The sequence below is a fragment of the Cyprinus carpio genome, chromosome A19, assembly GCF_018340385.1.
Source record: "Cyprinus carpio isolate SPL01 chromosome A19, ASM1834038v1, whole genome shotgun sequence".
Lineage (NCBI taxonomy): Eukaryota > Metazoa > Chordata > Actinopteri > Cypriniformes > Cyprinidae > Cyprinus > Cyprinus carpio.
Window position 1 is genome coordinate 21,133,907 of NC_056590.1, and position 26,622 is coordinate 21,160,528.

Consider the following 26,622-nt stretch of genomic DNA (forward strand, 5'->3'; position numbering starts at 1 on the left):
AGAGTACCATAAATGGAATATGAAATAAAGACGACAAAGGAAATTTTTATGTAATAATTCTCTCAAAAATGACATTTATTTACAAATTCGTTTCTAAAAAACTGAATAAACCATGCATTATGTTAACCATATAGAGCAGAAGGGTTGAACAAGAACTTCAAAATTACTAAAGACATTTCTGAAGTACACAATTCTGGCGTGGTTTTTGATATGGTTGTTACACATCTGCATTGAACATAAACACACATATCTCAGTTTGGTTTTCACAGTCTGAAGAGCACCCCCTTTGAACACTATATTCACATTGTGGCAGCTGTTTCACGGATGTTGTGAAGATTTGCACAGTAAAAGAGAGGAAAATACAGGCTGATTAGGTTTTGATGTTATTTTTACAACCCATTCATTTCATTTCCAACTATATGATTAAAGGACTACTGCGCTGTTGCATGCCTCTCTCTTAAATTTATTTAATCGGTATCCTTATAAAAGATATAAATCAGCACATTTATAGCACTGAAGTTCTCCAAAAATAATAATCATATCACAAAGGTCATTATTTTTGAATAAAAGAAGGAAAGATGCAAGTTGTTAATCTCTAACATATTATTGTGACCAGTATTAGACAATTAGCATCATCCCTGCATTGAGGGGACACCAACTTTGGTGGGTTAGGACAGAGTTTTGTCTCATATTGCACATTATCACTCAATGGTTCAAATTCTTGTCCAATGGAAAGAGGAAAGAATGCTCTCTTGTACTCCTCAATTACCTCAGTCCTCATCATCACTGTGAGGATTTTGACCCTCTCCCCCAAATAAGCACGGCACGTAAGAAAGGTCCTGAAGATTCTCATCAGTCCTATGATCACCTCAGTTTGATGACCCAGTACAGGACAATAAAAACAAACAGAGCAAACAGCAGCATGTAGCAATGCACCTTAGTTTGGCTTCCCCTGGAGATGAGCTTCAGTCTACCTATGGTGGCTCCCAGCAGACCTCCAGTTGAGTCGAAGTCCGAGTCCTTGATGAGAAACAATCATGAGATGTTACAGCTATTCAGATCAGTCTTTTGATGAAGAGACCAGGTAGTGAATCGTTTCCCATCACTTACCATTTCTCCCAACATTTTATTCTGGTACTTGATTTCATTTCCAATGTCAACTGAAATCTGAAATAAATGTAAAAAGTATAGGTTATTTAGAATTCAACACTTTATTGCCATAACAACCTAGCTGTATGGAACAATGGTGTTCACACGTGAACTAATGTATTTTTTGCATAGTTACTACTATTTAACAACAGACAGTTCTACAAAATAAAGACACTAAACCATTTTTTGAGTAGATGTAATGAATGATAAAAAACTAAATATTATTAATTAAAATAATTTTGTAATTAGCTATATATATATATTTTTTTTTATTATTATTATTATTTTTTTTACAAAGGCTGTCCAGAAAGTATCAAGCCATGTAATAAAAAAAAAAAATAGAGACATCTATCAAACAATGTACACAATACAATGATGCCTCAGTTCCCTTACAAGGTGTTATTTTTTTTTTCGTAATCAACAGTTGCCCATAGCTTTTCATTGTATTGCATCTCTCATCTTGTATTTTTCATATTACATTGTTGGATATGTTCTGGACAGCCCATATATACAGGTGCTGGTCATATAATTAGAATATCATCAAAAAGTTGATTTATTTCATTAGTTCCATTCAAAAAGTGAAACTGGTTTATTATATTCATTCATTACATACAGACTAATATATTTCAAATGTTTATTTCTTTTAATTTTGATGATTATAACTGACAACTAAGGAAAATCCCAAATTCAGTATCTCAGAAAATTAGAATATAACTTAAGACCAATACAAAGATAGGATTTTTAGAAATCTTGGCCAACTAAAAAGTATAAAAATGAAAAGCATGAGCATGTACAGCACTCAATACTTAGTTGGGGCTCCTTTTGTCTGAATTACTGCAGCAATGCGGCGTGGCATGGAGTCGATCAGTCTGTGGCACTGCTCAGGTGTTATGAGAGCCCAGGGTGCTCTGATAGTGGCCTTCAGCTCTTCTGCATTGTTGGTTCTGGCATATCACATCTTCCTCTTCACAATACCCCATAGATTTTCTATGGGGTTAAGGTCAGGCGAGTTGCTGGCCAATTAAGAACAGGGATACCATGGTCCTTAAACCAGGTACTGGAAGCTTTGGCACTGTGTGCAGGTGTCAAGTCCTGAAAATGAAATGTGCATCTCCATAAAGTTGGTCAGCAGAAGGAAGCATGAAGTGCTCTAAAACTTCCTGGTATACGGCTGTGTTGACCTTGGACCTCAGAAAACACAGTGGACCAACACCAGCAGATGACATGGCACAGCAAACCAACACTGACTGTGGAAACTTTACACTGGACCTCAAACAATGTGGATTGTGTGCCTCTCCTCTCTTCCTCCAGACTCTGGGAACCTGATAACCAAAGGAAATGCAAAATTTACTTCCATCAGAGCACATAACTTTGGACTACTCAGCAGCAGTCCAGTCCTTTTTGAAGCGAGATGCTTCTGACGCTGTCTGTTGTTCAAGAGTGGCTTGACACAAGGAATGTGACAGCTGAAACCCACGTCTTGCATACGTCTGTGCGTAGTGGTTCTTGAAGCACTTACTCCAGCTGCAGTCCACTCTTTGTGAATCTCCCCCACATTTTTGAATGGGTTTTGTTTCACAATCCTCTCCAGGGTGCGGTTATCCCTATTGCTTGCACACTTTTTTCTACCACATCTTTTCCCTTCCCTTCACCTCTCTATTAATGTGCTTGGACACAGAGCTTTGTGAACAGCCAGCCTCTTTTGCAATGACCTTTTATGTCTTGCCCTCCTTGTGCAAGGTGTCAATGGTCGTCTTTTGGACAACTGTCAAGTCAGCAGTCTTCCCCATGATTGTGTAGCCTACAGAACTAGACTGAGAGACCATTTAAAGGCTTTGCAGGTGTTTTGAGTTAATTAGCTGATTAGAGTGTGGCACCATGTGTCTTCAATATTGAACCTTTTCACAATATTCTAATTTTCTGAGATACTGAATTTGGGATTTTCCGTAGTTGTCAGTTATAAACATCAAAATTAAAAGAAATAAACATTTTAAATATATCAGTCTGTGTGTAATGAATAAATATAATATACAAGTTTCACTTTTTGAATGGAATTAGTGAAATCAACTTTTTGATGATATGCTAATTATATGACCAGCCCCTGTATGTGTGTGTGTGTGTATATATATATATATATATATATATATATAAATATATATATATATATATATATATATATATATATATATATATATATATATTTAAATATATTCAAGTCCACTCACATGTTTAAGTGCATTTACTTTAGCTCTCATTTCCTCCTGTAGATGTTCATTCTCCTCCTCATACAAGCTGTGTCCACTTGCAACATAATTGCCTGGAGGGCCGCCCTCACCTAAACAAAAACAAGAAATGTAAAATGGGCTAGTGTTTCTGAGTATTTTAAAATCCAATATCCAGTCACAGCAAATTATTTTAAATGTTAGTAACTGACATGTATGATTTGATTTGATTTGTTTGTTCTGAAGTTTACTGAGATGGGCAGGGCTGGGAAAAACCTACACAAGTGCCCTGACACGCTGACTGCAACTTCAAATAAGGTTTATATATTCATCAGAAATACTGAACATCTAAACATTAGGAACTATTAACTAAATAGTGATGGTCTTCACAAGACATAAGAGATTTATCAGTTAAAATCGGCTTATAAAGAACTGACTTATTAAGTATTTTCTGTTGGTTCTTTTAATTAAAACTGTTTAAACAATGTGAAGGAATCTAAATTTAGGTTTGGATGTCATATTTATATTGTTGCCGTGTCTCTGTGTGTTTATACACACAGAAACACCAACAAACACTTATTCTTTGTCTGATATAACGTTAACTTAAACACCTCTAAATGTTAAGCTGAACTATGGATCAGATGGTCTGATAAAGTTGATCCAGTTGGTCAGATCAGACCGTTTTGGCGTCTCCTACCGTTTATTACACATGTCTCTCACCAAACCTGGACACTGTGGTTAATTTATTGGCATGATCTGGTCATTAAGTGTTTGTTTAATGTCGCAAACTGTTACTGATATCTATTTGAACTGAGAAGCTAGCTTAGCACAAGCTTCAAATATAACGACCAATAAAGAGAAACACTTACTTACCCAAACCCGCACGCCTCATTATCAGCTGGAAACCTTTATATGATATACGATCACTGCAGTAATGCACTGAAAGTAATGTAACAAATATGTGCTTATCTTCCTATTTAGAACCGCTGTACTTTCCCCTTCGTGACTCCACAAGCGCCACGACACCTTACGGAAGCCGCGGAGGATTAAGCGGCACGCGAAGGCAGAAAGGGCGTGTGGGTAGTGAAGTTTTAACGAGTTTATTTTCTTTTTCTTTTTTCACCTGTCTTTTTATTTCATATTTCTTTTTAACTTGCTGTCACAGATGTTCCAATGCTTCATCTAAAACTAATGGAAATATCGCTGAGTAGTTTCTCTGCTGTGGAATGAACTTAGACGGACATGAACTTTTCTTTTTTTAGCATCAAAGTTAAAATCCATATAGGCTAGACCTAATTTACATTTTTAGGTGCAGTAATTGGTCGCCATTTTTTTCTATTTCTCAACATTTGTCAACATACCAATTCCACATTTTACATAGTAGCCTACAAAAACATCTATATAATATTTCACGCACTTATCTTATCGATTAAAAAGACTTATTATGATTTGTATTGAGCCATGGGATAATAATAAAAAAAACAGCTTGTATTTTTCAGCGTGAGTCTACCTAGTAACACAAATGCTCAAATAAAATGTCTTATGGCCAACTAATTATTTTTACTGAACAACTTTTACTAAATTACTAATGCAAATTGAATGACTACTGCAAATTGTCATTTAGCGATGGAAGAGCATTTTGTGATGTATTCTGAATTAGTATTTCCAGGATTTAAGTATGCTACCCACAGAAGTGCCATTATAGGGTCTGCCTTGTCCTGAACTCTGCACATCAACGAACTGAATGTCTGTCCAGTGTTTTTCTACTTCACCTGCAATTTCACAGTGCACTCAACAAAACAGGCCACAGACAGAACATCTCATCACAGAACATCTCAGAACATCCATGTCTATCTGTGACAGGTTTCTCAGGGTCCAAAGTTCATTTATTGCTATTTCTTTGGTCCTTGTGTGGTCCACTGTCAAAAGTAATACAGTTCTGATTCTGACTTGTGATCTTTCATACAATAAAAATAACAAACATTTTGTTCATATAGTTTGAAATGGCAAAGTTAGATTTTTTTTCCATATACTTGTCAGTAAATGTCATGTCTGGGACACTTTAAATACAAACTACATGTCAGCAGATCAGTGGATCAAGGCGTCTACAATGGCTCCCTGTACCTGGAAACGCCAAATCCCTTTCATTTCCTTTTATTTTCTTTGAATTATTTCCTATAACAATCATTCTGGTCATTTGGAAATGATTTCAAAAATATGTGATTTAGAAAATCTCATAATGCTGATGTCGCTCTTGTCGTCTCTGTGGAATGTGTGACAGACAGCTAGGGAAGCTGAGAACATGCATCGAGTTTGGGATCTATTCAAGTCCTGACAATCATCCTGACATATTTCCAGATATATCATCTCAGCTATGAGTCACTGCTAAACAGACGCTGTTTCATTAGCATTCACCATCACAATCTCTAATCCATTATTTTACAGTGCTTAAATCGGGTAAACATCCACAGAACAATGTATGTCTTTTCTTTGGCCATTCGTATTACACAGCTAAGACACTATTATGTGAGGATTATACTTTTATCCATAGAACATATTGCTTGTCTTACCGTCGAAAAAAGTGACAGTTGTGGAACTATTTTGTACTGTATTAGTAAACTTCACAAATGCAAGTTTTCCAATATTTCTTCATGAGATAAAAATACCTTGCTTTACTTTTAGAACATGTTTTTCTCATCATATACAGAATAAAAATTGAGAAAACTCTCAACGCACATCAGACAGGATGTTTTGCTCTCATTGTGACATTAAACAGTGATACACAAAATGCTAAAAAGAAAAGAAAAAAAACATGGTCAAATGCACATTTTACATTCAAATGAAAGATTTTTGATGTTGGTTATAAACATTAAGATGCTCATAACTCAATGCCGGCCTTGAGCAAATATACATGGGTTTAATTAAATTTGCAAATGCTTATGCTGGATGCAGCAAAAAGCTTTCCCTTCTTGCATGTTGTTTGATGGGATTTCATGTTCTAGAGTATGGACTACAGAGAGTAGTCCATGTCAGCATGCCTAAACACACACCTTTGACTAAGCCCATTCATTTTCATTACTAACACTCAGTTATCTGGATTTCAATTGAAATATGTGAGTTTTGTACCAAGTTGCAGAATAACTGAACATCATCCCACTTTTTACACAGTTACTCATCAAATAAATAAATACAAGAACATAATATTTATTTGAGTTGCAATTATTATACAGTCTGATCTTAAGCTTCTGCTAAAAAATAAGTTCACTACAACTTGCAAAACAATTGGCCTACCAACCAGATGAACAACAATATTACAGTGGTATTAAATCAAGCGCTTCAGAGAACCACATTATAAATGCTTTAACTCAGCAAAACCATAATGTATCACATTCTGATCGACTGCATGCCATATGATGTGAGTTTCTGTTTATTTAAATATTTGTGCAGGAGCGTGTCATGAAATTCAGCCAGTGATATTCTAACATGGTCATCAAGTCTCGTTGCTTTTGTATCTGGCTTGGTTTACTCATAAGAGCATTATAGGAAAAGATCCTATGATTATCTCTGCGTGCTTCCAACCTCTCTACTGATCTGCACAGATAGTTCAGATGTGTGATATGATAAAGTTGCTTTTAACTGCATCCAGGGCTTCTGAAGCTGTCCGATAAGAGCACAGTATTAATCTCCACACTAATGGAGCATGGCTGATGGCATGGTAACATTCACAGTCCACTTGCCTGATGTGACAATTATTAATAATACTGAATTAATAATACTAACAGAGACAAAATAGGTTATTTATTAATTCATCTGAAAGGTCTGTTTTCATTCACTCAATAGCTAACTAAACTATGGGATCAAATTCTAATATGAAGAAACATTTCCTTGAAGAAACGTGAAGTCAGGTTATTATGGTTAAGTTAAAACTAACAACAAAACCATTAAAAAATAATAATAATAATAATTACTTGAAATAAAATAAACATTAGCTGAAATGAATAATATAAACAATACAATTTTTTATAACATAAAAGAAGATATTTAGAAGAATGTGGGTAACCAAACAGGTGCATGTTCCCCATTGATTTCCACAGTATGGCTACTTTGGTTAAGCACATTCTTCATAATATCTTCTTTTATGTTCGACAGAAGAAAGAATCTTATACATGATCGGAACAACTAGGGGTGAATAAATCATTACAGAAATTTAATTTTTGGGTGAACTATTCCTTTAATAAAACTTTTTTTTTTTTTTAATTAATTAAATAATTTGTGCTTTTTAGTTTGTTGATCCATTGATGGAGACCTAGAACTGAGTCAATTATTGATAGTTCACTGACACAAAATAAGGATTTTAAACAAATCTGATGTACAATAAGGTTAATACTGCATATTGCTTCAAATGCAAAAAATGAGACAGTTTGAAATGTATAGTTAAAAGGTCACCTGGAGCAGCAAACTAATTACTTGCTCCACTGATGGCCAGAAATTTCAATTAACATGCAGTTCCACTGATTTCTTTTAAACTAATCTCTTATTGTGTCATAGTAAATATTGACCAAAGAAGATAGCACTAATAGCTTTCTGCATAATGCATAGATAAGCACATGTGAAATTTTAAAGCATACAGTACTTATTTTCTCTTGATTAGGGAAAGTGAAAAGCTGAAGTAAAATGGTCTTTTCCACAGTATTATTGATTATGTAACTACTGTATAAGCAGAATCTGAAATTTATTGTCAAATACTGTGTTTACACACACAAGGAATTTGTGGTGACAGATGTTGTTCCCAGTGTGAAGAGCAACAAAAACAACAGGACAGAGATAGTCCTGTTATCTCTATCCTGTTTGTTTTAGAGCTAAAAAAGTAAGACATACATGTTTGCATGATTAGCATATTGTTATAATATATGCATGATTGTGTGTATATATCCAATATGTATATATCCTCATATCTCTGTATGAGGCAGGGGTGCATATAGGGTGATATCAGGGTTGAGTATAAGAAATGTAATTCAGTTTTAATAAAACATAAGGTTGATATTTATATAACATGACAATAAAATGTGACAAAGAGATTAAGAATATTGTTTGATCCCAACTTGGGTTGAAAATGACTTTTGAAAGCTTTTTATATTGTATATGTGAAATGTGTCCTTCCTGGAAATGATAAAGGCTTATAATAGAGCCAAGAACTCTGAAGATCCCATGACCCAGATTCAGTAGTAATTAAATAGCTGTAGATGTGAATATTAGAGCATGAGGCTGAGACATTTCTTTCCTTATCTGCAGTTCAAAGAGATGTCAAGTTGGGATCACATCCCATTACCCCAAAAACAGAGTGACAGAGCACTTTTCTCCTCTGGCATCTCTTTTTCTGACGTGTTCCTAACCCAACGCTGAGTTCCCTGAGACTTAGTGAATTCCTGAGAGAAAAGCATTGAAGATGTACTGCAGGCATCCAGAGTAACTATGTCTATATATGTCTAAACATTTCAGACTGTATTCATTGAAAATGCCAAAGATGTACTTAAGCTGTAAACTGGCATCAACATCAAATTCTGAGCTCATTATGTTTTTGAATAAATAACATTGTAACCATTCTGCACTGCTTACAGGTCTGGCGTCCTGCACTAGACCAACTTGGCCACTGCATACAAGCATATTTTCATAACTTTGTTCATTCATTTGTGTTCCACTTCAGTGAACATAATCTCTGTGTTTTACTTTCATTAATATACAAGTTTTAAACTGTCACTAGATATATTTTGCGCACAGACCCATATTAACAAAGCAGTCTGGGACCTCTAATAGATAGATATCAACAAAATATCAGCTATTGCCCAGAAGCTGTTTATTATCAACTCATCAAACATGCTTTATCTGTTTGTAGAAATCATTTCAAACATATCTATGCTTAGATCATAATCTATCATGTGCAAGAAAAAATATAAAGATGTTTCTTGTACAGTAGACAAACCCTATCCTAAAGATAAGTTCTGCTTTTCTCACAGAAGGTGAAATCACCATCATTTTCAGCAGAGCTGGTGCATAAATTCTTGATGACTTGAGAAGAAAAATATAGCAAGTGAAGAGAGAAATTCATGCAGTGATAAAGACCCACACAGCAGGCCAAGAACATTTTTCTAATGGAAAACTAATGCTTTTATGACGGCCGTGAAAGAGCTCTGACCTCCCGATGTCTTTCTAGGAAACTACAAACTCAACAAAAGAATATTTATATCACGCTTCTACATGCAGCATTTCCCTTTAAAGCTAAAAACAACTTTGCTTGAATGTGTTTTCAAATGTAAGTGTATAAATAACTCTGACCTTCTGAAGTCCTCACAAAATGCAGAGAAGCCACATGGCGAGGTTTGAAAGAAAAGTCTTTTAATTAATAGTGGATAAATTGCCATCAGTGTTAATTAATCTGATTGAGGTAAACACGACATGGACTATTAAGATTTTTAAGTCAGGGTTTGTATTGCTTCACATCACACAAGCCATCATAGCAGCATAGCCCAAGTGATAAAAGGTGAAGTTAATTATTCATCAAATTAAAATACATCACAAGTGAACCCATTAATAACATCATGCCAGAGGATGCACGATAGACTGAGAAATGAATCAGCCAAAAGTGTTCTTATATCCACAGCAGGTGAATTTTATTTGTTTTATATTTTTTTGCATCTAATAAAAGCAATTCCCACAGTATTTCTTGGTTAGTGTCTACAGTTCTTCTCACTTTTGTCACAACAGGTCTCTTTCATTTCAGTATTCTAACTAACTGCAGATGTAAACCCTTATTTAAAAATGCTTTTGTAAACAGTGCCCCGTCTGGTCAAACATAACGAGCAAGTGCTTATCATTCCAAAGGTAACACTGTAAGGCTGTAAATGCTTTCTTTATTAAAACAAAAGCATAGATAGGTGAAGTCGTCATTCACTGGATGAATTTCCCCAGAGCCTCTGTTTGCTGAAAACATATGCACAGGGGTACAACCATCTGCTCGGCATGAAAAGACTTTGGTTTGTTCAGATATGATGAAACTGCAACAAGCGATGCTCTTAAGTTGCAAATTCTGATCATCAAAATGAACAGAGGCGCAGAGTGTTATTAAATGTGTAGGAGGGAATTAGAATAAACCCCAGATTCATGTGCATCATTCATGTTCTGGGAGCACTGAATACCTCATTAAGAGAGGGAGGAGAAAGGGGGAAGATTATAATTAAATACAGACTCTTAATGAGTTTTAGTGCCAAATATGTTCACATCTCTCAGAAAACCCTCTTAAAGGAATAGTTCACCCAAAGATGAAAAATTGATGAAAATTTTGTCACCCTCAGGCCATCCAAGATGTAGATGAGTTTTGGAGAAAGATACAGAGAAATTAAGCATTACATCATTTGCTCACCAATGGATCCTCTGCAGTGAATGGGTGCCGTCAGAATGAGAGTTCAAACAGCTGATAAAAACATCATAAAACATAAAAAAAAAAAATCATACATACCCCAAACTTTTGAATTATCAAAAGATCATGTTTTCACCAAAATATTAAGCAGCAAAAACTGTTTTCAACATAATAATAATAATAATAAAATTGTAATAATGTTTTACAATGTTATTGTTTTACTGTATTTTTGATCAAATGAATGCAGCCATGGTGAAAAACGGTTTTAAAAATTATTCCAAATTATTCCAATTTTTTTGTTGTTTTTTTTGCCAGCAATGCATATACAGTATTATATAAGAATTAAATATACAGTAGTTATGGAATACATCATAATAATATAGAAGTAATAAATTAACATTAATCCATGGATGTTGTGAAAGAAAATAGGCATGTAAATGTTTCAGATTATTCTGGTTTTGTTTTGTTTTTTTCAAGGAGGAGCAACAGTCCCAGCTGTTTAGCCTATTACAGATAAACAGCTCCTATCCCTCTGAATCTCTCACTACAGAACACCCTGGTATAACCAATCAATCACCCATTCACAAAAAGCTTAAGCTTGGAAGACATACAACATGATGCATTTTAAAAGAAATCCTAATACATCTTTGATTTAAGCCGAGACATACACTTTAACAAAATATGTTACACAAAAATCTGGATGAAAAAAATGAATAAAAGTAAGAACTAAAGTTTGATGTCTGTTTCATAAATCTGTAGGGCAGGTTGTCATGAGGGGGAAAAATTAATCATTTTAAGCCCTTTGTGTTATTTCTTGTGTTTTTCATTGTCATTCTACAGTATACAAATATCAGGATGTGTCAGAGAAAATGAAAATGGTGTTTAAAGCACAGCCACGTCTGACCTAATCTCCTTTCATGTTTCACAAAAATCTCTGTGCTGTCAGGGGAAATGGCTTTCTCTGACCAACAAAATATTAAAAAGAAAAATAGCAATATTTTTGACCTATGGAGTTCAACTGAAGCATGGCGAGCAAAACAACACTGTCCCACTAGTTCAGCATTCATTACTTGCAAGAGAAATCATTTTTAAACCTTTTCAAGCATAAATGATGAAACATAAAGCAATATTTTACCCAGTTCAGGAAAGACTGAAAACTAGTTGTAACAGAGCTAGTTATCGCACCCTTTTTTCCATGTCTTTATATGACAGCTTCAGCATGTCACCTCATAGATGTGGGCTCAGTAAAAATATAAAAAAATGTAGAAAAGCATGTTTCTGGCCAAACAAATCTGCCACTTTTTTGGTTTTGGAGAGAAAAAAAAAACAAAACAATCGAGTACAATAAATATTCAGAATATATGATTTGAAAGACATAAAATACACATAAATATAACAAAAATATGCTGGAAACATCTTCATATGAATACATAATCAATCAATCCTGTAATATTCCTTAGATCAAACCAAAACAGACAGCAGTGGTCAATTATTGCCGTGGAAACCCTGTACTGTAATCTAGAATCTACATCTCTGCTTCCTTTCATTGTTGTGCACTGGGGCCTCAGTGGACGTGAGAACAAACTGTAGCACAAATCATAGTGACAAGAGCTTACTTCTGCTACAGGACTCTGACAGGTAATTAATCGGAAATATTACATGAGTTCTATTTAAGAAGAATCAAATGAATCAGCCTACAGGAGCGTGATAAGAATGTGGTTGCTCATAATTCAAAATGACTCAATTTAAAGTTAACAAAGTGGTGCATTAACATCTAATTTATCGTGTTTTATTTAATCACAGTGGTATTTCTCAGGAAAAAAAATAAGGGGTTTGATTAAGTAAACTCAAGTGGGGTAAAAGCATCAGACTTAATTAATGTCTGATGTATACTAAGGTGAAAACACAACGACAAGAAATAAACAGTACTTTCCTTAATCATGGTGGTGGGAATAAATAAATAAAAATACAAATATAAAAATATTACTGAGAACACATTTAACTAAATATATAGCTATTGCTATTAAAAGAAGAACTATGACATGCACAAACTCAAATAGGTAAAACGATTCAAATCTGTTCATCTATAAGTCTCAATGAACCGATCCTAACGTTTCATACACACAGTATGAGAGAGATGTTTAGGATGAACTGATTCACTAGAACAAATCAGACTTTCCAATAGAATTTCAGAGAAAGGTGGCAGTTTAACTTAGATTATTTAAACTTTATTACACATATTTTCACCTACCTGAAAAACCAACATTATTTTGAAAATAGCATCACTTATTTGAGTTCAAATGAAAATTAAAGAGTATATTTTAAGTACCTTCTTTTTGTTTCTATGGCTCTCTCTAGACCAGTGGTTCCCAAAGTGGGGGGACCCCGGCGCAGGGGTCGCGAGATGATTTCTATAAAAAAAGTGGAAAAAATATGTAGGCCCTATATATTTTTGTTGCAATTAATTTAACCCTTTCGCACGTACGATCACACCGGTATGATCAGTCTAGGCTGGTCCCTGGAGTGTACGATCACACCGGTCAGTGCATGACGTGAAATTCAAATGTGCTCTCGCGCGTTGGCTGGCGCTGAGCCAGAGACAGGCGCGCTCAGACTCAGAGCTGTCATCAGAACTTTTCAGTGTTTTCAACCACATAATGTTTATTTTAGGTTTCAGACATATAAGTACTAAAAAAACAATACATTTAGAGTTTGTAAAATACACACTGATGTCAAAGGACGAGGCAATAATAATCCTTTCCATTATAATTAGACACATTTTATGTATATCGGATACACATTGTTTAAGTAACTTTAAAGTTAACTCTATTATTCTCCCACTTCACCATCCACTTACTTTTATGAGAAGTGGATGAATTCACGTGTTGTAAATCCAACAGATCCGATTCTCTGAACTGCGTCTGCGGCACAAACTAAGATGCCATCGCGCATACAGCTCAACAAACGCGATCGTTATAAAGGTGTTTAAACAACAAAACACTTCCACTTGCATATATTTGAAAATCAGAATATCAGCTATTTCATGCCATATCTAACAAATTTGTGAATATTTTGAATAAAAAAGGAAAAATGACATAAAAAGCAGATCATCATTCATTCAGCTCTGTTGTTTCTGCGGTGTGTCACGTGACAAGCAATGACGCGTCACCATGGAAACCATAAAGTGACACATCTAAATAACGATCGCCTTGAAAAACTCATGCTGGGGGGTCAGCCAGAATATTTTAAACTTACGTGTGAAAAAGGGTTAATTCAATACTTGTTAAATGGTGTTTGCAGAAAAGTCATACACAAATAAAAAAATATAATATATATATATATATATATTTTAATTCAAATTGTAATTTTGTCCCAGACATTACGAGATTACGTCAGCGTCAATGACAATCAAGTTACGTACGTACATCACGCGCAGCAACACAACGTATCCCGCTGTTTGCTAAAGTCGGGGCAGCAGCGCATTTATCATGGGAAGGTGTTGTTGAGGTGTGGTGGGGGGGGGGGGCGGTCGCGGGGCAGCAGCGCATTTATCATGGGGGTCGCGGGCTTAAAAGTTTGGGAACCCCTGCTCTAGACCATTGATCTGAAGTCCCTTTCTCCCCATAAATCTCTCCTAAATCATTATTTATAAGTTCTTTGACCTGTATCCTGCTAATTTACAAATCTAATTCAGCAAATGACACACATATTGAGTTTCTAACTATTCTAACGATAGAAGGTGGCCAGACAGTGGTGGACCTTTGGAAGTAAACAATGCAAGGAAACCTGATCAATCACATTCACAAAAAGCTGTAAATATCGTTACAGATCACAAGAATGATATGTTATTCTAACGGAGCTTAATAGTGATGAGGTGCAGAGGTGCATCTTACTAGGAGAACACCCTGGAACTGCAAAGCAATACACACGTTTGAACACACGTTATTAGCTGTACTTTGGTTTGCAGCATTTTTAATGTTCTAACATATTACAACAACATATATTGAAAATAGCGAGGCTTATTTTTTTTTCAATATTGCATCTGAGAGCACTGAGAATAATTGTTACAAATAACGTCTGAAGACTGAACTTCTCAGTTAATTGTGATATTCCACCAAATACAGACTCTTACAGCTCCATTCCTGCCTGTGAACACCCCTGATTTAAAGAGATCAGGTTGCAGATGTCATTTATGTGTTGACCTTCATCTGTGTTACTGTACGTCACAATGCCAAAATTCCAACATGTTTATCTGCAAGGAGCATTTCCAAATACCATGGAATCAGCCTAGATACTATTTTTCTACTTAATGGGACTTGCATTTTGTTATTTTTGCATCTTTATTTGATCAAAATGATCAAACCCCATCAACTTCATGAAGTCCTCATCTTAAGTCCTTGTATAAATGATTTCAGGGACAATCAGTTCTGCTACAATCGGAAAAAACAAACATAATTTAAAAACATAATTGCCAGATTTCTGCCTAGATTAAAAACAAAGGTTACTGACCTTTAAACAAGATCTGTATATCTTAAACACAACCCCGGTTTTGTTTTGTACTAAACAAGCTATGTGGAATGTTATTCACATGTGGTATCAAACCGCTTCAGCCTCCTGTTGTTGCACATCTGGTGGCTAGATGTTGATCTGAAAGACAACAAGCTTTCAAATACGACAATATACAAAAATCAAGAGATGTTTGTTGTTATTTATCTCTATTAATGTTTGCCTGAAGCAGAAGTAATGGAGGAAGGTCCTACAATAGGCCCACAATTTAATGACCAGGACACAAAAACAGGACATAGGCAGGTTTATCCAGCACATAAAATGGGTTTGGTCATAACATATGCTCGGCCCAGTCACTGAAATATGAAACAACATCATCCCATTTCACATCTGTGAGCGCCACACAGTGGAGATAGATGGAACATCTGAAGAATACAGTGCACACACACACACACACACATATGTAGGCTACATGTATGTAAATATATCATACAGTTTTTATATTAGTGCTACCAGTATTACAACATCAATTGGATTTATATTGTAGCTACACCTAAATTCACTGTTATCCCACCGGTCACTAGTGATCATCAACGTATTTACTCATTCTGTGATCACACTGAATATATGTGAATTCATATATTAATACTAGACACCTTATAGATAACGTGTACCAAAAATATTTGTCATATCTTTATGTTAACATAATTTACTAGCCTTTCGTTTTGGAGCTTTGATGCATCCATCATCATCTCATGGTGCAGACCGGAATTAAACTGCTCTGACAGTTTGCACTAACCATGTGACACTGCAAATATTTAATTGAGACCCTTTATTTTTTCCATATTTGCCGGAAATGCACTAAAACATCACTCAGCACGGTTTTTAGAGCTTTATACATGAAAACCTTTTTCACGGTCACTATTTGTGACCGGTGGGGTTAAATGGGTTAATGTCATCCAGCTTTTTATTAACTTAAGCTTTTTATTACTTATTATTAAGTAGTAATTATACGATACTATCCAGCTAATTAGAACACAAACAGTTTGTAAAAAGTTAAAGCAAGACCTTTCATTAAGGCCCAGAAGGGGTCACTGCTGTCTCATTCATGGACCTTTTGAGATCCAAGAACTAAATGCAGATCCAGAGATGAGATGCTGATCCTGAGAAGGGTTGTTTTCATACAAAATCTGCTTAACCAAACTGCGTTTGAATCTAGCAACCTCTTTTACTATACTGCGTTTAAATCTGGGATGCAAAATAGAGGTTTCTATTTATTTAAACCTGAATAATAGCCTAGTTTGTAAATTATTTGGCAAGACACTTATTTCTGAATGACTTCTAAAACTGTAATAAAAAAGGCTCTTTCCCCAGTTCTGGTGAATTTTTTTCTTGAGTTCAGTCTGTTAACTTGACTACCTCCCTTTTCCGTTTTCTAACTTGTCTGGTGAAGTCGTTTGGGAATGGATTGAGATTAGGGGGAGGTGCTGAATACCTCAAGTTTCTTATAGTTTTGTTCCAGGGCTATTGGATGAACCCTTTAACACTTTTCTCTCCAGATGCATTTAATGGGCAAGCTAAATTCAGTAATATGGATGTTATCAAAATTCTGCAAACTTTTACATTATTCCATCAGCATAAAAAACACTGTTTGAATTCACCAATCCAGCCTTTTCTTAAAGGTCCAGTGGTCAGATATTTTGAAGTACAGCGGCAGTCAACGTGAACACAACTAAATCTATGCAAAGCACACAGCATCTGTTTAATATGTTCATTTGCAGTAAATATCAGAGAAAAGGATATGTTTTACTGTCCCTGTAATCATCAACCACTGTGATCTAAGATGAGGGTTTTTCCACAGGTACTTCACTAGATATCTCTCCAACACACTGTAAAATGTTGTGTTTTCTCGTTTTTCAGTAAAAACTAGTGAAATCTAATCATTTTAAAATTGATCTGAGGATCAAAACTGAAAAGGACAAGAATGGTTCTTGGTGCGCCGACATTTGGTGACATGATGGTTTAGGATGGCACTGAGGTCAAACTGCCCAGCAAGTCCTTGAATTACACTGCCTCCTTCTGGCCCAGAAACAACCACATCTAAAGCCTGAAATGCATAGAGCTAAACATCGGTGAGGTCAGAGAGCATGTCAGAGAAAGAGATGGGATGGTACGCCAGCTGCGAAAATGCAGAGGGAGAAACAGACATGAGAGACAGGGAGGGGAATGAGAATGAAGGAGACAACGTGGCAGTGTGTATTCCTGTGCTACTTCTGGAGACAGTCAAACTACTAAAAGTTCATCTGAGGTAGCAAAGATGACCATGGCATTCAATAGTCTTTTTCCAAAAAGGGGTAGCAAGTGAAAACAAGCTCCCTATGATCTTAACACCTGTTGGTTCAAAAGTATTTTTTTTATGTTTTTGAAGAAGTCTCTTATAATCACAATGACTGCATTTATTTGGTCAAAAAACAGTATAGTGTACACTAGTGAATTCATATTTATTTAAAATAGAAATCTTTTGTAACATATTTACTGTCATTTAATGCATCCTTGCTGTAATTTCTTAAAAATAATAATCTTACTGTACCCAAACTTTTGAACAGTAGTGTATACTGTACTGTATACACACACACACACACACACACACACACACACACACACACACACACACACAAATGATATTTGTACAAACAGTCACATGATTAATGTCACAAATTTTTCTTATTTTATTACCAATAAAGTGGCCAAGAAATAGTGGAGGAATATTTCTTCTTCATTTTAAATCTTAACACTTCTTCATTTTAAATTGTTAATAATAATAATAATAATATCCTAACAATCTAAATGCTGGATTTCAGATTTTCAGTGTGAGCTCAGATATCTGGACCCCTCTGCTATCAAATGACCTTGAAGTTTGCTTTTGAGAAAAACTTTCTTGTACTGTACTGTATAGATGTCCAGAAAGACAGACACAAACTGCTGGTAGCAGAGCTTCCCAAACCCATCTTTCTATTTAAAGTTTATGACCCCTGTGATGGAGCCTCTCAACATGCAATCACTCCACGCGTGGCTCTAAAGAGCAGGTATGCTGTGCCACAGGTGTGTAATTTGATGGGCGGCATAGGCCCAAACGTGGGCTGCACCACAGATCGACTGTTAAGGAAAGGGTAGACACAGCATAGTCTATTTTGCAGGATGAATGAAAATGACACCTACAAATAAATCTAGGTTACAAGTATGGAGCCATAAAATTGATGGTACCTTGTTTATATAAAAATACATCAAAGGTTTGGAGTAATTATGATTTTTTTTATTATTATTATTTATTTAAATAAGTCTCTAATGCTGACCAAGGCTGTCCAAACAAACAATCAAGCAAAAAAAAAAAAAAAAAAACCTTAAAAAAAAACCTACAAACAAAAAATATTCAGCTTTGATATCACAGAAATAAATTATATTTTAAAATATAATAAAATAAAAAAACAGTTATTTTAAATTGTAAGAATATTTCACAATATTTCTGTTTTTACTTTAGTTTTGATTAGATAAATGCAGCCTTGGTCAGCATTAGAGACTTCTTTCAAAAACATTAAAAATCTTAATTATTCCTAACTTTTGACCAGTACTGTATTTATATAGAATAAAAAAAAACAAAAAAAAAACAATTCAGACTTTGTGTCTTTCACAGTTTTAGTCTCAAAATAAAGATCATGACTTATTTACTTATTTTATTTTTATTATTATTATTATATATAGAAATATAAGTTTTAATATTTATATATCATAATTTTTGTGTATATCTACATTGTTGCTGCCATGTAAAACAAATCAACCAGATATTTCTGTTTCATTGGAGTAAGTTCATGCATTGATGCAGGGGTTTATGTGTTTTTTTTTTGTTTGTTTGTTTGTTTGTTTGTTTTTGGGAAGGCATGAAGTGTGAAAGTTCAGAAATGGGTGGAGCAGAGACGGCATTCAAAGGAGGGGTTTCTCCAAACAGTATTTCCTTCAGTGACTGACATTAACCCACAAACTCCTCCTCCTTCATCAAGTCTGGACCGCACCCCCCTAAAATGAGGGTCTTGCACCTTCAGGGTCCCGTAAAAACCCCTGGTTGATTGTGTTTGCTTCCCACTGACGACAACAGGTCCTGATCAGGGAGGGGCTGAGAGGAAAGACGTCCCACCATTATCTGTGTGTCTGCGTGTAGCTTCAGGCCACAGGATACCATTCCATTCCTTCTGCTGTGTTTTTTTTTCAGACCTGACAGGCAGGCTGAGGCACTGCAGGAGTGAGAGAAAAAGAGAGCGAGACGGGGAGATAGTGAGGGAGGGCCTCAAGATGTCTGTGGAAAATGAATCACAGAGGCTGACTCAAGGGAGAGAGAGAGAAAGACGAGAAACACATCTGGACAAAAAAGCAGAGCAAGAAAGGAAAAAGTAAAACTTTCACAGACACATATCTAACGTTCCCATTTTCAGTATGTGTGTCTTTTATGCCCTGAATAATAATTAGTTTAGTGGCATTTACAGTTTTTGTTCAGCAAAACGTGTGCCAAGTTTTATTGTTCAGCTCATCTAGACTCTGCAATTGAGTCAAGATCCCTTCCATTACAGTAAGAAGCAGTCTGGCATCTATAGTCTAAACATTTGGACAGAGTTACAGGCGTCAAGCTCTCCTCGCCATCCTCGGGTTCCTTTAATGTCATGTTTTTTCAAGGCTGCAGACTGCTATGTAAAATACTAGCCATCCTCCACAATAACAGATAGAACAGCACTGCAAGCTTCAGCTGCCAATGCCCAAATCTCTTTGGCCCGCCACACATGTCATTACAGTTTTTTCTTTCCTCTTCCTTTTCTTACTGGAGGTGTGTGCTGCTCAGTGCAGTAAGGTTATGAAAATCTTTGTCTTCGGCCACGTCATCTACTGCTGAGAGTAACTTTACATGTACTTTATAAGTTTATATGTATTTATACACTTACTTTATAAGTAAAATTTTCATTTAGAGCCTCAAAGTATAAAACGGTTTGTTGTTTTTTTTTAAGAAAGAAATAGTTTCAGCAAGGAAGTCATTCTTAATGTTACAAAAGATTATTGTATTATTCAAAATATGTTCTATTTAAAATAAATGTTGTTTTTTGAACCTTCTATTCCTCAAAAAAAAAAAAAAACCTGAAAAATATATTACGGTTTCCACACATAATATTAAGCAGCACAACTGTTTTCAACATTGATAATAATACAAATTGTTTTAGCATATTAAAATGATTTGTGAAGGATCATGTGACACTGCAGACCAGCATAGTGACTGCTTAAAAAAACTGCTTTGCCATCACAGTAAATTACATTTGAAAATATACTTAACTAGGCAGCTATTTTAAATTGTAATACTATTTCACAATATTACTGTTTTAGGTATTACTGTATTACTGTATTACTATTACTGTAGTTTGGAAAAATAAATGCAGCCTTGATGAGCTTAAGAAATGTCTGGTAACACTTTACAATAAGGTTCATTAGTTAATATTAGTTTACTACTTTAGTTAACATGAACTAAGAATGAACAATACGTCTACAGCATTTATTAATCTTAATGTTAATTTCAACATTTACTAATGGATTATTAAAATCAAAAATTGTGCTTGTTAACATTAGCTAATGCACTGTGAATTAACATGAGCTAACAATGAACGAGTGTGTTTTCAACTAAACAAAGCAAAAATCTTACCAAGCCCAAAATACTGGCATGAGAATCAGGTCAAACTGAACAACAGAGCAAAGCATGATAATAAAAATAATAACAAATAATAAGTAATAAATAGAAATGTAAATAAAATAATAAAAAAATAAAGACATTGAATACAATTAAATAAACAAAATATAAAATATATTTGACATAACAACAACAAAAGCTAATATAATAGCGTAGATAATAAGAAAGGGGAGACAGTGCATTAAATTAAATTTACATTACATAAATTTTTAGATGTGTGATATTATACCCAAAGTAAGTGATAATGCAGTACTACAGTACATCTGTAACTAATATACTAACTGACTCTGAACACAGTGTGTACATACATGGAAGGCTATTGTGTCTGTAACTGGGACAGGACTGTAGTTATTATGTAGATGTATTGAAGCTTTTGGGGCAGTGGTGGTGGGTGTCAGTGTCATTTTTAGTAAGCATGGCCAGAAAGAGCCCTGTCACTTCCTCCAGTCCACACTTACATATACACTCCGATCACACATGAAGATCAGACGAGAGAAAACACTGCGTCCATGTTGTGAACTTGCGAAGAAGAGATCTGGGTCTTAGGCCAGCGTACGAGTGTGTTTATCTAACTGCCCCTGGGACAAGCAGAGGAAACCACTTTAATTCCAGCTCAGTACGGCTTATCCTGCTTGGTAGGGGCTAAACTAAACGTCCCACACAACCCACTCGCAGACACACACCGGCTGAAGCTCAGACATTTTCTTAACCTGTGTGCTGTACAAAGTCTCTGCTTCATCCATGCATCTGTTAAACTGGGAGAAATGGTGACTAGCTGATGGTGTTTTTGAATTGACGAGCAGCTGAATCCAGCGTGCAGCCGTCTGTCCTGTCAGCTGTTAATCACCCCAAAAAAGCCCATCAGCACTCTGATGCTCTGCTGTGAGGAAGCACACGAGAAGCTACACAGACAGACAGCACATTAAAGAAGCTTTAAGTTTATTAAGAGTCTGTCATCACAACATCAACACGACTTCTGTCTTTTGTCTAAAATATAAACATAGTAAACTTGACTCGTGCTTTGAATAAAATACCTCATCATTAACTTATAAAAGGCTTGATCTTCTGACCAAAATACAATAAAGATCCTTTATTATTCATATAGAAATAATTTGTATTACAAATTACACACTGACTAAAGATTTTTTATTAAGGTGTTTTAACATCTGGAATTTCAGAAAGTAAAGAAAAAAGTTCTTTAGACTGTGAAAATGTTCTTACAACTAAGAAAAAATTTAAGTTCTTTAAGGAAATGGCATTGTTGTGAAAACGCCTTTATGGTCCTTCCTGGCATTTTTTAAGCCCTCAGAGGATCTCAGATGATGCTAACCTAGAGATAACATACAGAACTGCCACATTTTGCTATAAGTTTGATTGCATAATTGCTGTTAATAATGTTAATCATCTGTTTGTTTACGTCTTTTATTGATTTTTCCGAACATTTCTGCCGTATGCACATAAACTGACAGTCATCACTGATAAGCCACTACTAAACATTGTAGAAAATTAATTTTCTGTAATGTTGTTTTGCAATGATTTGTATCGTAAAAAGCACTATACAAATAAACTTGAATTGAAAAAAATTAACTGTGGTCTGTAATAAAAGCACTGAAGTATAAACAGTAGAGCCATGGATCTTTATAATAAGAAAGAACTTTAATTTCGGGTCTTGTACCTACTAGCATGTCTGTGGATTTTGAAAGGTAGGCTACTAATAAACCAACACTCTTGATAAATTCCAATAAAAGTAAATAAATCATTTTTGAATGCTGTTTTTGTCAAAACAACAAAATGATCTTGCTAAATGTTGGGGGATTTGAACATTTTGAAAATTTGAACATGTTGCTTAGGCAATATGCTGAGCACATCCACTGAAGTCTCAGCAGGAATGGCAGGTGTTCCCTATAAAGAGCACCCCAGACAGGACCCTAATTTAACCACACTCAACACATGGCCAAGAGATGACACTCACCTAAAATGCTTCTTCTTTTCAACCAATCCATCATATTTAAAATGTAAAACCATTTGGTAAATAATTAAAATGAGGGAATAATATTTACATTCAAATTCTACATGCACAACTGCTATTGTTCAATATTTAGGTAAATATAGTACCAAATAGGTAATTTTAACTGTAATATATGTTAAATAATACAGACTTTGCAATTGATATGTCTGAACCAGATTTCCTACCAAAATTACAATAGAGTACATACAGGTGGAGGAGAGGTGGTAGTGAATGAGAAATGTATAATTGTTTTGAGGTTTCTGTTGTACTACTAATTGCCTGTGGAATGTAATGGATTGCATTCTAAGAGAGGAAATGGTTGAAGATTCACCTATGTGATACCCCAAAATAAAACTTTAAAAAGTGAGGAGGACAAATGCTATTATAAAAACTGATGAAGAAAGAATTTTCCACACCTCATCAGTCTGTAAGATTGTTACTTTTCAAGTATTTGAAAGTATGGAAAAACAAAAGGGAGAAAGAGCGAGTGTAATTTGAGTCTGTGCAGACTGCAGCTGCGCCAGTCCTGGCCTGTCCTGTCTCTTCCAACCTTCCACACGCACACACATAAAGAAAAGCACAGCTCATGACCTGAGGGTTCCCATTCTTGACTCAAACATTCACTCTCAACTCCCCCCATATACCTCCCAGGAAATACAGCACTTCAAGTGCTTTCACACAGAGGCCTGTTTTTCACCAATCTATCCTCAATAAAAATTAAATAGACAGACGTTTAAACAAAGTTTAAAACAAGTTGGCACTTTATATCTGCAAAAAGAAATACAATAGCCATTATTGCTTACTAATAATGCAGAGATAAGGCAATGCTGTACTGAAAATAACAAGCTAGGAGAAGCTGGGTACGGAGTGTTTTAAGGCATGACAAAGCATATTTCTTTCATAAAAATACTTAAATTAGTATTTGGCTTCAGAAGACTATATGTCTTGATATAAGTTCATAGTGTTCAGAAGACTATACATATACATAAATATATGTCTTCTGAACTCTATTAACTTCTGAAATTCTCCATAAAAGTATCATAAAAGTCTTGTGTAGATCATTGTACACACACACACACACACACATTTATGTACTGTCTATTCACACACGTCTTTTATGATATGTTTATGGAGTTTTTACATCCTTTTTAAAGCATGAAAGCTTCAATCCACATTCTTTATAACTGCATGCAAAAAAAAGCATTACTTCATATTTCATTTCTGGGTAACTGTTCCTTTTATACAGAAAATACTGGGCATTTATAGTTAATTTACAAGGGCTTTGACTGCAAACTTAGAGTTTAAGTGATCTGTTTTAAATTATGATAAAAAAAAATCATTGTTGAACTATGTTTTATCTTAATGAACTGATAAATTACTGTCTTCATTTATTCTGATTTCCTTGGGTGTCTGAGATATACGAAGCTCAGAAGAGCAGAATATCTATATATAAACTCAAGCACAAATATTCACTTTCCTTTCAGGCAATCATCTTACCAAAGCATCTGTCCACTCAAACTGAATCCAAACTCTTTATTAAATGTTAATGTGCAGTCAATAGATTCTTGTTCTCTTTTCAGGTCTCTAAACATAAAAAAACTACATACTTTAAAGAGTTTAAATATAAACAACATCAAAAAATATACATAACACATTTAATTAAAAAAAAAAAAAAAAAAAACTCCTCCACATCAAAACCATAAAAAAAAAAGAAATCCTCTGGTGAAAAAGCAGCAATGAAAATGGGGGATACACCCATGACCTTGTAAAGAGTTTCTCCATGCAGTAAAGGGAGAAGGGCAAACCTATATGTATCCATTCGGAAATTGAATTCATATTTTCAACACTGAAGACAAAATATTCCAGATATAATCCTATTTTACATTTAATTCTTAATAATTTCCTTCCGAGTATATGCAGAGAAATTAGTATATTTTTGTGATTCAGTTAAAATATAGTATCTGTCTTGTGTCATTTTTCATCCTTTAAGTCGTTTGCAGGTAAAAATAAAATTTGGAGGGGGAGAGAATGGAAAGTATTCCTTTCAAATCTTTTGTGACCTGGCAAGTGTACTATAAATTCCAGGCTAGATTCCTTAATAGACAAAATTGAAAAGCCAATTCATACCTAGTACTGTATTACTGTAAAGGAAGAAACACATTTAAAAAACTAGAATAAGGTGAATAGAAAAAGGGCTAAATATTTTTAACTGTATTTTTGGACATGTGATGCTAGGTCTGTTTCAGCATATGCTTAATGTTCTTTAAAATTCATTAATGCATGTTGACAATTGAAACCCCATTAAAAATATGTGCATGCTGCTTTACACACCACTGTGATGAACATACATTTTTGCTAAAGAGACTATAAAACTGTTTTCACATGAATTGTCTGTTTATTCTTTGTTTAGAGAGAGCGCAAACGACAGAGGGAGGGAGAGGCAGAAAGAACTGAGAGAAAGGACAGGAGATTTCTACCAGATGCAGCGGTTTTACACTGGATAAAGGCCAGTGAGAATGTACTCATGCTTCAGCTATTTCTTGGGCAGCTCAATCTTTGGGGGGGAGGGGCTTATAGTTACAAAGCTAAAAAAAAAAAAAACTTTCATCCTACTTTCAACACTTTCAAAAATGCAAAAAGATGTTGCCATCTCTCAGATACTACAGCTACATCTCTCCAGAGTGATGCATTAAATATATGATATTGATATATGAAGCTCAACAGATATGACTGCAACAAGCACTGCTATGTTAAAAAAGCAAATGTGTGTTATTATTGTGCTATTTAGTGGCTCCTGGCTCTCTTTCCATTCAAGAAGGCCGAGAGATGTTAAGCACAAGGAACTGCATCTCACATTAACCATGACTGCGATTTTCCACTGCGAGAGCTCTTGGAGAAGAAAGGGGGAGGGACGAGACAAAGGAAGCTGGAAAAAATAAATTCGTCTGCAGTTCTCCGAGCTGGAATTTCTGGCATCATCAACCAGGCCTCTGAATGTAACCGAATGGAGGGGCAACAGAGAAACAAAACGACATTTGAAAAACCTTCTAAAATGTAGGGGCAATTTCTTTATGGTTGACAAAGACATTTTGATTTATTATTTTAAACAACTTTTATTTTGTTTTATTGTAACTTTTATTGTCATGTTAACCAGACCAAAAACCAAACCTCACCTTTTGAAAGTCATCTCTCTGATTTTCTAAACATTTAGACCATTTTTGTAGACGGATGACATCACAAACATCTCGATGATGTCATGTACCAGACCAAACAGACCTCCCAAGGCTCTTCATTACCTTTAAGGCACCAGTGTGGAGAAATGGAGCTATGCCTCTTTAAAACTTGTATGCCCTCCATATGTTTCCTCACGGATATAATGTCTTCCAGGTGTCTTTAGGGATTTTTATGGCCCTATGATATGACTTCCTTCACTCTGGGTTTGAATTTAAAACTAACTAACTAACTAAGCTAGTAGTTGTTAAACACTAAAAGCATTTTGGACTACTTTTTCCAAAAATTCTCTCATGCTTCATCTTTGCAGTTAAAT

The 26,622-nt window shown here is 35.0% G+C and overlaps 1 protein-coding gene across 1 annotated transcript; it reads right to left on the reverse strand.

The window, feature by feature from the left end:
• Positions 1-43: 43 nt before the first annotated feature.
• Positions 44-4,434, reverse strand: LOC109111776 (BET1 homolog). The gene is made up of 4 exons (XM_019124768.2): positions 4,245-4,434; positions 3,375-3,484; positions 1,111-1,167; positions 44-1,020 (listed from the first exon to the last, which is right to left on the reverse strand). The coding sequence occupies exons 1-4, from the start codon at positions 4,261-4,263 to the stop codon at positions 865-867; spliced, it is 342 nt and encodes a 113-aa protein (XP_018980313.1). The 5' UTR covers positions 4,264-4,434; the 3' UTR covers positions 44-864.
• Between the last annotated feature and the right edge of the window lie 22,188 nt (positions 4,435-26,622).

Excerpts from the sequence above, each read along its gene's own strand:
- LOC109111776 (XM_019124768.2), bottom strand. Across the intron at positions 1,168-3,374 it reads AAGTAAATGCACTTAAACAT|ATTTCAGTTGACATTGGAAA; the intron begins GTGAGTGGACTT and ends CATTTATTTCAG. Across the intron at positions 1,021-1,110 it reads ATAAAATGTTGGGAGAAATG|GACTCGGACTTCGACTCAAC; the intron begins GTAAGTGATGGG and ends TTTCTCATCAAG.